Source organism: Sander vitreus, chromosome 4 (genome assembly GCF_031162955.1).
Source record: "Sander vitreus isolate 19-12246 chromosome 4, sanVit1, whole genome shotgun sequence".
Taxonomy (NCBI): Eukaryota; Metazoa; Chordata; class Actinopteri; order Perciformes; family Percidae; genus Sander; species Sander vitreus.
In genome coordinates this window covers 25,982,160-25,994,698 of record NC_135858.1, presented here as the reverse complement: position 1 = coordinate 25,994,698, position 12,539 = coordinate 25,982,160, and the positions used below count along the sequence as shown (strand labels likewise).

Genomic DNA, 12,539 nt, shown 5'->3' with positions numbered 1-12,539 from the left:
CACACTCTGCTGCAGAGCTTACAAAAATTAAAGACTGCATCCAGCGTGGGACAAAAGGCTCACTGGATATTTTTATTCTTCAGCCAGTTGGTGGTGGTGGTACACAGCAGCACCTTCACAGAGCTGTCTTCCCTTGTGACTCATCTCACAGTCTGAGACTCTGCTGTGTGTGTGTGTGTGTGTGTGTGTGTGTGTGTGTGTGTGTGTGTGTCTCTCATCCTCCTACAGGATACATCTACACTCACAGAGCATTAGCATGTCCACAGGCAGTCCTATTCAGTCCCTATGGGGTTCATTAGCCTCGATGCTAACACCCACCTACAGTAACAACAGCCAACGCTCTGCTCTCTCACACACACACACACACAGTCAGAGAGGTCAGGTGTTTAACTCTCAGCAGTGGACTAACTTATAGTTATTGTGGCCGCAGGATGAACACATCTGAATTCATAACAACTGATATCTTCTTCTGGTCTTGAGTTTTTCTGTTTAGCCCTTTTGAAAAAGACTCAAACTAACAGACAGAATATCAGACTTTACTGGTGTCTTGTTCCAAATGTGTTTTCCAGACACAACCAACAGTATATTAACAGTAACAGTATCTGGCTGCAACAATCAGATTTACTTTTTTATTTAAAGCAGCTATATACAAATGTTTTTATAATAAATATGATGAATAAATGACTTGTTTTGCAAAGCGGCCAAAGAAAGGTTTAAAAGCTGAGGTTCAAAGCTCATTCTTGACCTGGAAACAGTAGCTTACAAACAGAGTTAGTAGCTGGATGAGAAGTTCTGAAAAATGGAAATTTAAACCTCTACAATTCAATGACAGCTTTGCAACTCCACTCCACTTATAAGCTCATGTGATACGATCTGAGGCCACAAAACGGACGGGCAGGTGCAGACCTGAGATGGAAACCCTGATTCTGATGCGCAGAGTGTCAGAAAATAACCTCCACCTGGCCTTCGTGAAGCCGTAGGGCATCGTGAAAGAAGGAAGTGATGCGTGGAGGAACAGAAATAAAGCTCTGCTGTCCCCATCATCAGACACGCTGTAGAGAAAAGTGGAGGCTCTCTCTTTTCTTTTCATGTCTGTGTATCTGCAATATCAGTCTGTCATCCTCCTGGGATGGGAGGATGAGGGGATGGAGGGGGAGGCAACGAAAGGCTGCAAGCTAATTAGGTTCTTATCTCTCCACGCTCCTCTTCCTGTCCTCCTCCTCTCTAATCCTGGTGGGCAGCGTTATGCCGCTCAACGCCTCGACAGTCAAACACAGTGGGGGAATAATTGGTACAAGCAGCACCTCGCTGCCCAAACTTTATCAGTCATTCGGAGTGACACATTTTCTCCTCTTCCTCCACTGCTTCTTCTCTGAGTGCTTTTTGAGTCTGATTCAAAAGCTCTTTATTCATTGTTGCGTTTTTTTCCGCTATCCCTTCGTTCTATAAGAGCTTCTTCTGGATTTTCACATTTCGTCTTTCACTAACTAAATAACGGCTTTCTCTCTCTCAAAGCGTCCTCCTCGTCTTGTCTTTGTTTCATGTTCTTCTGTGTCTTCTCTGTAGCAGGTTTCTACCAACTTCATGATAATGTCTTTATACTACCGAACAAAGTTAGGGAAAGACTTCTGTTCTTTTGCTCTGCACCGTAGAAATGAAAACTGTCAGTCTGTCCAGCCTCTTTAAAACTCTCTGTAACCTCTCCACAATCTTTCCTCCCTTCCTGTTCCTTCCTCGCTCTGTCTCTCTGCTGTCTAACGGTGTGTTGTGGCTGTCCTTCCTTCAGATGGATGTGGTCTATACCTTCCAGACGGGCCAGGCGCCGGTGCCCGGTGCCCTGCGCCGCCAGCCGTCGGTCGTCAGCCAGCACAATGACGCCACTGCTGCCAAAACTCTCTCTAGCCCCACCCACGTAGGGCTTAGCCCCTCCTCCTCTCTCACCAACTCGGCCGGGGCTCCGCCCCCTGCTGCTGCTGCTTCCTCCTCCACTGCAGGCAGTGAGTCGGTGACCAGAGGCCAGCTAACACCACGCTTCACCCAGCTGGACTCTCTTTCTTTTCTCTCTGTTTGAACTGCATGAACGCTGCATGACTCACCAACACTAAAACTCCATTTCTGTCATCCTGTCAGGTGTCTGCACATCCTGAACTAATTTGAAAGATCTAGATTATTATCTTAGCTATTATTATAAACAACTGACTGATAAAACACGATGTGAATGATATGTCAAAGTTGTTTAGAGTAGAAATATCAGGAAGCGTAGTTAGCATGTGATAGCCACTGTAGTCACTTCGGGAAGTGCTGAAATGACCACTGACCAGTAAAGCTGGCATCGAATCAGGATTGGTATTTCATCATTCAATAGTTTCTGTTTCGGACCGTTGTTTTTTTTTATTTAGTAATTTGCATGTGAAAAAGACATTTAATAGTATTTTTCTATAATGGGAACCGAGCCGAGCTGGCAGACAGTATTTGAAAGTGATCCACTGACAAAATAGCAACAAATAATAATAATTATTTTACAACTATAGTTTTTATAGCACCCCTTACAACGCGCCACTAATCTCAGAGTCCCCTAAATTGCATTGTCTACTGCTGCTTCACAATAAAAGCCTCCCAAAAGGTTTTCCAGTGGAAAGCCTTTAATGTGAAGCAGCAACAGCAGGAAATGCTCAGTTTGCATTTGCAGCAATTAAAACAGAAAATAAACTGAAACAGCTGTAGTTAAGCAAAAAGTAAGCAGACCAAAAGACATTTGAAGCTATAAAAGTACTGAAAGCTGAACGTGGGGAACACTTATACTCGTTTTTTTCTGAGAGTGAGATGAGAAGGTGGATTTCAATCTCACGTCTGTTTGTTAAGCTGGAGTCGAACGTGGTTAGCCTAGTTTAGCATAAAGACTGAAAGCAGGAGGAAACGGCTAGCCTTGCTCAGTTTAAAGTTTAAAAATACACCTCTGAAGCTCCCTATATACACATTGTTTCTTGATGGTTTAATCCTTACAAAACCAGAAATGTAAAATACACCTCTGTCATTTTTTAATAACCGAAATTATATATTTGTGAGCTGTTTTTCAAGTGGTTTCAGTAGGAACCAATAAGATTGGGGCTCAGTGCCACAGACAGCGTAGGGAATTCAGAAAGTATTTAGAGATGGACAACATAGTTGCTTCTTGGTCTGAAAACCGTCTAAAAGAGAACCTGCAGATAACGTGATCTTTGTTTCCACACTGTGCTTCCTACTTCACCTTCCTCTGCTGTAGCTTTTTTTTCTCCATCTTAATCTTTTTTTGAAATACCTGTCATTACTTCCCTCTCAGCCGCCTGCTGCCTCTCCTCCTCCTGCATGTTGTAGAGATTTAAACTCTTGAATATGCGTCTTTTAACCCTGATGTGACTTGCTGCCTGAAGACTTGATGACAGATCACAACTGTTGGCCGACGAGAAGAGAAAGAAGTTGGGAATTGTTCTTATTCGTGACAGAGTGGGGGGGGAAAAAATCCTTCTCTTTGTTGCTTTTTTCTTCTTCTCTGAGGCGACAGCCTGGGCACCAAGATAATTGTATGGGTTAATCCTGAGCAGGGTTAAATCTGTCAGGCTCAGCAAGTCTCTCATGGTTTAACAGCCAAGAGCTTTTTACCGTGTGTGTGTGTGCGTGCGTGCGTGCGCGCGCGTGTGTGTGTGTGTTGGTTGCATGTATGCTCTAAGCTGCAGTTCTGCAGCTCTCCCGTGGTTCAATAATAGAGAGCTTTGAACTGCAGGGTTATTAATTATGACAAAGAGTGTCTGCTGGTGCGTATAAATCAGTGTGATCAGCTGCAGCCTCTGTGGATTCATGACAGAGGAAACGACTTAAGGCAGAGAGAAGAGAGCAGCTAGAGGACGAAATGATTCTGGCTCTGAATGCGATTATAAATACTTACAGTATGCATGTGTTTGTTGTTTTTCCCAAGTGTGTGTGTGTGTTGTTTACTGGGGCCGGGTGTCGTTGGAAACTTCTGTACTGGTGCTGACGCACTCAAGGTTGAAAAACTTGTTGCCAAAGCAGCCTCAGAGCCCCAGGGGCCTCAAAAGTCAAAGCATGTCGATTGGCTTTTGATATGTAGGCTATACATATTTGTTAATGCAACTAATTTTAATTAATATGTGTAATACTGTGTGATATATATATATATATATATTATTTTTATAAGTAGGAATGCGGCCATCACATACAGCTTACTAAACAGGCCTATTCTGGTGTGTTCTTCTGTTCCAACTGGCTGAATGTGTACCTAAACAAGCAGATAGATTTTTGGATTTGTAGTCCCGAACTGCAAACTACAAAAATCTAACCACAGTCTAAGCTACCATGAGCTAATTTTAGCTAACGTTAGCTAACATGTCAAACGGGGCTAGGCTTTCAACGGCTCTGGGGATAGTAAATCAGCATGTAGGAGAATGTAAAGTCGCACGTCAACTATAAAATGGCAAGGGGACCAGTAAAACTACAGCAGACGACTACCCTTGGCTAAAAATAACTTGCTTTAAGATGCTTCTTCAGGTTGGAGGTGGAGTAATTTGGACGCTGAAAGGAGGTTGGTTGCTGGCAAGCAGAAGTTTCACTGCAGTGCAGTTATATTTCGTTCTCCCTTCTCTTTCTTTGCTCTGTTGTGCCGGTTTCGGCTCCATCTTTACCTCTATCAGTGATCACGCAAATGGCAAATTTTTTCGTTTTCATATTGGGGCTTCTGGGAAATGCATGGAGTTGCGAGAGTGAATAAACCCGTGAAACAGAGAAGTATCGTCATGTAATCTATTGATTTCAACAATGTAAATGTATTCTAAATACCAACTATTTAAATTGTAACTGTAACAGAATACAGTTACTCATAATTTGTATTCTGAATATGTAACGCCGGTACATGTATTCCGTTACTCCCCAACACTGTATGTGTGTGTATATATATATATATATATATATATATATATATATATATATATATATATATATATATGTGTGTGTGTATATATATATATATATATATATATATATATATATAGTGTGTATATATATATATATATATATATATATATATATATATATATATATATATATTATAAAAATATGAGCGTTTTTGCTTCTTTTCAATAGAATACAGGTAAATCAGAAATTAAGTCAGCAAGATGATGAATCAAACTTTTGAATTTTGATACTCATTTTGGTCTGAACCAAAAAAAGTATTGCGGTATACTACCTATGCGTAGGGTAGGGCATACAGTAGACTGTACGTATAACTGAAGCCAAAATATCTTGATCGTCCCTGGTGGCTGGCTGCAGTGTATTTAATAAGCCCCGCCCCCTCCATGTTGGTGGATGGGACAAGGGCCAAACAAAAAAATCAAAAGGTGGGTGTGGGTGTGTATGGATGTGTGTGTGTGTGTTGCGTGCGTGCGATTTTCAGCTGTTGTGGTTTGATGGCCCTCCACATTTAGCCGTCTGTTGGTGGTTTTTTTCATCTCCGTTTGTCTTCCTGCACCCAACTGCCTCCAACATCATGTCGACCGTTTTTTTTTTTTGTGTTGATGTCATGTAAAATTTTGGTTTTAGTTCTCCCATCCAGCCGACTTGTGTTTCACGTTGTGTTTTGTGGTTTTGCACATCCCTACCCAGATTCAGACACACGACCACCATGTGTCCCATCAGCCTCTGCTGCTTGTGTGACATCACGCTTTCATAACCGTCTCTAGCTGTGGATGTGCTCGTTCTTTGACATTTCTCTTCTTTCTTTGTTTCAGATTAAGGTGGTGAACGCGTTCCGTAGCTCCCTGTACGCGGGGCTGGAGAGCCCAGAATCCCGTAGCTCCATCCACAGCTTCATGGCCCATCCTGAGTTCGTCCCCCAGTCCGAGGAGGAGGCTCGCATTCCCACCATCGAGGAGACAGGAGACGAGATCGACCTCCTCCCCAGCGCCTCCTCTGGGGCCGGGGGAGGAGGAGAGCCGCCCAGCGCCTTCCCCCACAGCTGCAAGTCATCCATCTGAGCTCCTCCTCCCTCCTCCCTCCTCTTTATCAGCATCATCTGTCATCCCATCAACTGAGCTGTCGCGCTGAGGAGGGAAGTCACTCTGCATCCCCTCATTCTGCACACACACATGCTTCACATCGTATTCACCCCTCTGAGTCATTCCTGCCACGTTGTGTATTTCATACTGACTGTGGCGTCGTCCTGCCTGTAAGTTTGTCCCTCCACCACCACCACACACATGTCTCAGTAGAGGGTGAAGGCCTGCCCATTCATGTATATTTTTTACTTGATGGTCCTTTTGAAAAGCTTTTAAACTATGTTGGGTTCGATCTTTGCGGGACTCGCAGCAGCATGTCGTGTTCTGTACTCGCTTCATTCCCGCTCAAAAAATGGCACAGAACTTTTCAGAGAGTGCAGTGATTCTCATGTACATACGCTTTCCGCTCCTCTACACAGCTAACAGCCGGGTTTGGTGATCAGAAGATTTTTTTAGGCAAATGCAAAAATGTAATTTAGTTTTGTTTGTTTGTTTTGAAAAACCTCTAACGATTGTTAATCGATAGTTCATTCAAACTCCTGAGAATGTCTTGTGAGTGTGACACACCAGTCTTAAAGGTTCAACTGTTAAAAATATGTTCTTCCCTTTTTGGTGTCTGTATGGGTTGCTTTTTCTTTTATCAGCTGTGTTGCTTGTTGAAGGACAGAATGCTTACTACCCAAAAATATCCAACGTGGCGGCGTCCAGAGAGGACTCACTCTCTGCTCAGTGAGGGTCTGACCTCATCTCATCCAGTCAGGGTTCTGGTTCTCTCTGCCCCCCCCCCTTCAGTACGTCCACAGTGTCGATAGGAAATGGGAGTGTGATTTAGGTTTCCAGCTCTAGTAGGATGCATGTTATGTTTCATTCGTGTTGAGTCGCATGATAACTTAGGAATGAGTATTTGGGATTCTGTTTAGACGACTATATGTGTGTTAGTCTGCAGCAGCACCTGTTCAGCGCTTCATTCACTTCCTGTCTTTATGACTGAACTTCCCGTTACCACAACAGCACAAAAAAACAGACTCATCAATACTATGAAAGTCTTGACATACTCCACAGCAGGGGTGTCTCAATAATATGCGTGTACTCCACATGGTCCTAAATGTTGTTCTTGCGAACATGATTTACCCATAAAGACCCGTTGGTTTCCGTTCATTTAGGCGAACAAATAGACCGAAACTAAAGCAGAATATTTCACAGATGAGTGATTTCATTCATTGTAAGTCACGGTCTCAATTGCCAACTTTTCTTGCGTTCTTATCACCTTCCTCCTTCCCCCTGACAGGCTCATATTAGAGAAGACCCGCCCTCTTGAAGTACTGCAATTAATCAAAAATGACAACCTGTGACCGTGACACTGTGAGGCGACCCCCGCTAAACACTGCCCCACTGTGCCACAGATGCCAAAGTTAATGTCACGTGGACCCTTACAGCTATCTGGAAACATTTAGCTCCCATCTTTCAGGGTTTGGACTCCAAGCTGAACACTACTGCCACAGGATGACAAGTATTCATCCCTTTGTCCCTTCAAAAGAAAAGAAAAAAATCCTTAAAATGATCCTATTTTCCGATGCTTATTAAGATCTGGGTATTGTGGCACCAGACTAAAAAAGGTAGCCCCAGCTTATCTTGTCTTCTCGCCAGACACATCTTGAAGCGTTTCCTCGTGTATCCCGAGGTGTTCCCAGACCAGATGGGAAGTGTAGTCCCTGCAGTGTGTTCTGGATCTGCAAGGGGCTTTCCCCCAGTTGGACATGTTGAGTTAATGCCCACAGGGAGGCGTCCTGATCAGACGTTAAACCACCTCCACTGACTCCTTTCAGCCAGAGCTCAGATGAGAGTTTGAATGTACGTAGATCGACTGATAGATCGACATGACTCCAGTATCGATGAGTCTGTTTTAGGTCACAGTGCAGGAAATTCAGTTACAGCAGACAGGAAGTTGATGGAACTCTAAACAGGGCCTGGACCGTCTCTCTCTGTGTTGAAGACAAATCTTATTACCAGTTCTGATGTTTTTGGTCCCCTCGTTTGTCAGATATTTATGAACAGAAAATAATCAGCTGTCAGTGACACACGCTGAGGTTTATGGGAGACTGATGATGTCACCAGTCAGCCTGTAAACTAAAATGCACTGTATCCCTGCTGCTGCTCAGTACTTCCTGCCTGCCGTTGTCCTCAGATTACTGTCATAAAAGAAGAAGGAATCATCTTCCAATCAGAAGCAGCGATGCGTGTAATCCCCCCCCTTAATCTGACTAGCAGCCATCAACCTATCTACGAACTAGGACACGTTATTGACGTAATGTGCTACTACTGCCATATTTCCAACTTTTTTGTCATGACTAGGTTCTTCCTCTCCCCTCTGATGAGCTTTTTCTATGTAACTCAGAGCCATATTTTATAGGTTGTCTGTATTGGGTTTTTTTTTTTATCTCATTGTTATCGAGGTTTCCTTTGGACTTGTTTCACCCCTAACCCCCCTCCCCCTCCAACCCCTGGCCCTTTTCTCCAAACATGACCAAAAAGCAAAGAGAAAATCTTCAGTCGTCACTGCCGAACCATGTTTAAAGGACCTCTACAATGTTTACATGAAAAGCAAGTGGGTGGCAGTTCGCCTGCGCTTCTCTCATCCCACCACTTCCCTTTCATTCCCTTGCTTTCCTGAATCTTAGAGTTACTATTTAACTAAATGGGGAATCTTTCTTGCATGGTTTTCATATAAAATTCAATGTTTTGCTCATTTTTTACAATTCTTCTGTATTTTTATATTAAGTACTTTTTAATATTTTGGAGATATATGAATATGTATGTATAGGCTGAAGAGTTTGGTGACAGTGCAGTACATGAATGAGATGAATCTGACGTGGACTCTGTCTTTTTACAGCTCTCTAAATATTTATGCCACGTGTGTCGTCTTGGTAACCTGACGTTAGGGCTCAGAAACCTGCAGTGACTTGTTTACTTCCTGTCGGCTGTTCAATTGGAATCTCAACAATCTATTCTCATCAGCCCCCTTTTACATGAGTATATTCACTTTATTCAAGATGTTGTGACACACTACACGCTATGTGATTTCGCAGTTATCTAACTAGAGTTCAGCCAATACAAGGTGAATACAGCTAACTGTATCAAACATTAAATGGGAGTGTATAATTATTTATCCAACCTCTGGGTTTCTTTGTTTCTGTACTTTGAAGATACTACGATTGATATCTTTGAATGAGTTGACTGATGCTGTTTTCCAACTAACTGGTGTCGGAGCTGACAACTTTAAAGAGGATCACAGCTGTGTTCCGCTTCAGGCTCCGCCTCCTTTGAACGGGGCATGGCCTATTACGTCCAAAACAAGCTCTGACCCTCTCAGACGGACCAAAACTTGAGAAAGTAACCTGAGGACCAAAGCAGAGGCCGGTCCCAATCATAAAACAAACCAATGAGTTGCTTTGAACCCCTAGCCTTGAGGTCTTTAAAGTGGACCCATGAAAAACAAAAGCTACCCAAACCTAACTTGCATAAATCTTTAAAGAGACCCAGTCCAAATTGCTCTGACACCTCGGGCAAAACAGCAGGACCCTACACACCCCAATTAAACGTAGTTATATAATATGAACCCAGCTCGACTTGGGTCTTGCTGGAAACCAATGGGACCTAAGAAGACCTCCGCCAACATGGGCCAACAAACAAAATGTGAACTCTCTTTGAGTTCGTCTGTTAATTTATTTTTCATAATCCCAGTATTTAAAGATACAAATAATTACTGTGACCAGCAGCTGTAAAGGCTTTGCGGGTTGACTTTACAAAATGGTGTATTTTTTATAATTTGAATTTTGATATTTGCACATCCCACAACAACTCTGTGCCAAACAATTTTCGTTAATTTAAAATTTTTCTTTCACTGATTTAATTGTTATAAATTGTACTTAACTGCTGCTGTGCTTCTTTGTGTACTGGGGTGGGGGGGCTGTCTAATCATGACTAGGCTTGGGCGGCCCTGGACCTCAGGTTAACTTAGCCAAAAAACGAGGGGATGCCAAATTTTTGTTTTGGTCATGAAATCCGCACATTAAAGGGGGGTGGGGAGCCTGTGACGGTGCACAGCTGCAGCTGTAGATGTCATTGCCATTTAATACAACTACCAACTTCAGAAACATTTCCCGGGAAGAGAGCAAGACTATTAAAGCGCTCGTGACATCACTTCTTCTTCCTGCCGTGTGTCCGTCGGCTATAAATGAGACGCACCATTCCCAACGATGGCGCTTTTCCTCTTTGTTTTTGTTCTGCTGAATCTGACAGAACACCTGTGCTCCTGCAGCCAGTACAATGTAAATATTGTCATATAAGTAAATGAAGTGTACCTGCTGTCTGTGTCGGTGACAGGAAATGGGAGAGGGGGCAATCAGCCAATCATCACCCGGCAAAGCTTTAAGGATGTTCGGCCAAAGTCGTTTTCTCTTTTCATTTTTTTCTTTTGTGCAAGTTTGTTTTTAGAAAGTTTGCAGTCACATGACCCCCCCCTCCTCCCTGCCTCCCTCCCTCCCGCCTGGATAGGACTGGCCCTCTGCTCCTGCCGTAGCCTTTCTGTGGCTGTGGCAGTCGTCTGTTGGACTGGTTGCCCTCACATCTCATGCCAGGTGCACAGTACAGCCCCACCATCAGAGACGTGGAGTTCAGAAGATCTCAGTTTTCCAATAGGACTTCTATATGGAAAAGGAACTCACTTCTTATCCAGTCATTGTTGCATTTTGACTGCTTCCTCTTCAGAGCACCGCCTTTTACCAGAACAGCTTCCTGTTGTCGGATTTTAAGGTATTCTTTGGAGAACCTTCACTTCAACATTCACAAATCAAAAAAATGGTTCAAACTAACTGGAATTTCACAGTTGGAAAAGTCATAACCACTCAATATGTGTGTGTGTGTGTGTGTGTGTGTGTATGTATGTATGTATATATATATATATATATATATATATATATATATATATATATATATATATATATATATATACACACATAAATATACACACATAGATAAATATACATAGATAAATATATGTATATGGTTTCTCAGTTGAACTTCATTGCAAAAAAGACTGAAAAAGATTTGTTTTCTGTAATTACTATGATACACAGTAATAGGCGTTGGTGTTATTTTTGTATAAACATAATATCATCAATGTGGCATGCATGACATATATACAAAACTTGGTGGTTTAAAGCAATATGTCCAACCTGGTGCGATTGGTTCTGTCGTGTTCCGTGTAGCCTAAAGCCACTCCGTGCGAAAAGAGTTTAAAAAAAACTAACTTAAGTATATGTGTTCAGTGTTCTGTGTTCTGCATGTTTTAGTATGGAATGAAACATCCCAAAATGTTGACTTGTTTTTACCAAATGAATCTCAAATACACGCCCCAAACACACGCACGCACACACGCACACACGCACACACGCACACACACGCACGCACGCACACACGCGTATTTGCACTGTAAAATGAAACACACTGAGGAAATTACAACTGTGTGACTTCTGATGGATGGATTGATGAAAGATGAAGATTCTTATTTTTGTTAACATCGTCTCATTTATACAGAAAAAAAAATAACTTGGAACAGATCTGTCTGCTCATCCACCTTTCCCCTTCTCATCCTACTGTCCCAACACACACACACACACACACACACTGAAATACACAGATTCTCCTGAACCCATCATCCAGCCATCTGTGCAGTGAGAGGAGGAGGAGGGAGATGATGACAGTTAACCTGAAACATTCAGGTAGGCTTTATCATCTCACCGATCACCGATCCATTGATCTCCATGATCCATTATCATCTGCTTCTCTCTACTGGTCCAGGTTGTGGAGAAAAAAACGAGGATAATGGAGTTTGTCGCTCACCTGTAAAAATGTGTGTGTCCTTGTTAGAGCCCGACCGATATGTGGGCTGATTGTATATGTCACAGATTAATCCGTATATGTATCAATATCAAAGTCTGCTGATAAGAAATGTTGGTACAGAAATGGTCATTTAGTAATGTGTCCACCTGACGAGTTATGTATGGCTGAAACTAATGGTTATTTTTAATATTGATTCATCTGCTGAGGATTCTTTTTTTTTTTTTTTTGGATCGATCGATCAATATATCGTTTTGTATAAATCAGTGGAAAAATGCGCCCATGGGTCCAAACCCCAAAGATATTCAGATCAACTTCATATGTGACAAAGAAAAGTATCAAATTTGAGAAGCAGAAATCAAAGAACGTTTGACATTAATAAATTATCAAAACAGTGGCTGATTAATCGATCAACAGAAAATTAATCAGCATCTATATTGTCTTAAAGGTTTAGCTCCAGTAAAATATCCCACGCGTTCAACTTCTTTAATAACCAAATGTAAGGGATCCTTATAAAATATTTTTTTGTTGTTGTTGATCGTTTTTGTTTATCGTTTGTTTATTCATGTGTTCAGACACATGTGACATCGGTATTGA

The 12,539-nt window shown here is 42.2% G+C and overlaps 1 protein-coding gene across 2 annotated transcripts in view; it reads left to right on the top strand.

The window, feature by feature from the left end:
- LOC144517220 (plasma membrane calcium-transporting ATPase 1-like) overlaps positions 1-9,215 on the top strand; it is a 103,507-nt gene extending 94,292 nt beyond the window's left edge. For both annotated transcript variants that reach the window (XM_078249183.1, XM_078249185.1), the window contains exon 21: positions 5,778-9,215. In XM_078249183.1, the coding sequence (XP_078105309.1) occupies positions 5,778-6,023 (246 nt within the window). In that variant the 3' untranslated portion in view covers positions 6,024-9,215. The remainder of the gene's footprint in view (positions 1-5,777) is intronic.
- The last annotated feature ends 3,324 nt before the right edge of the window (positions 9,216-12,539 follow it).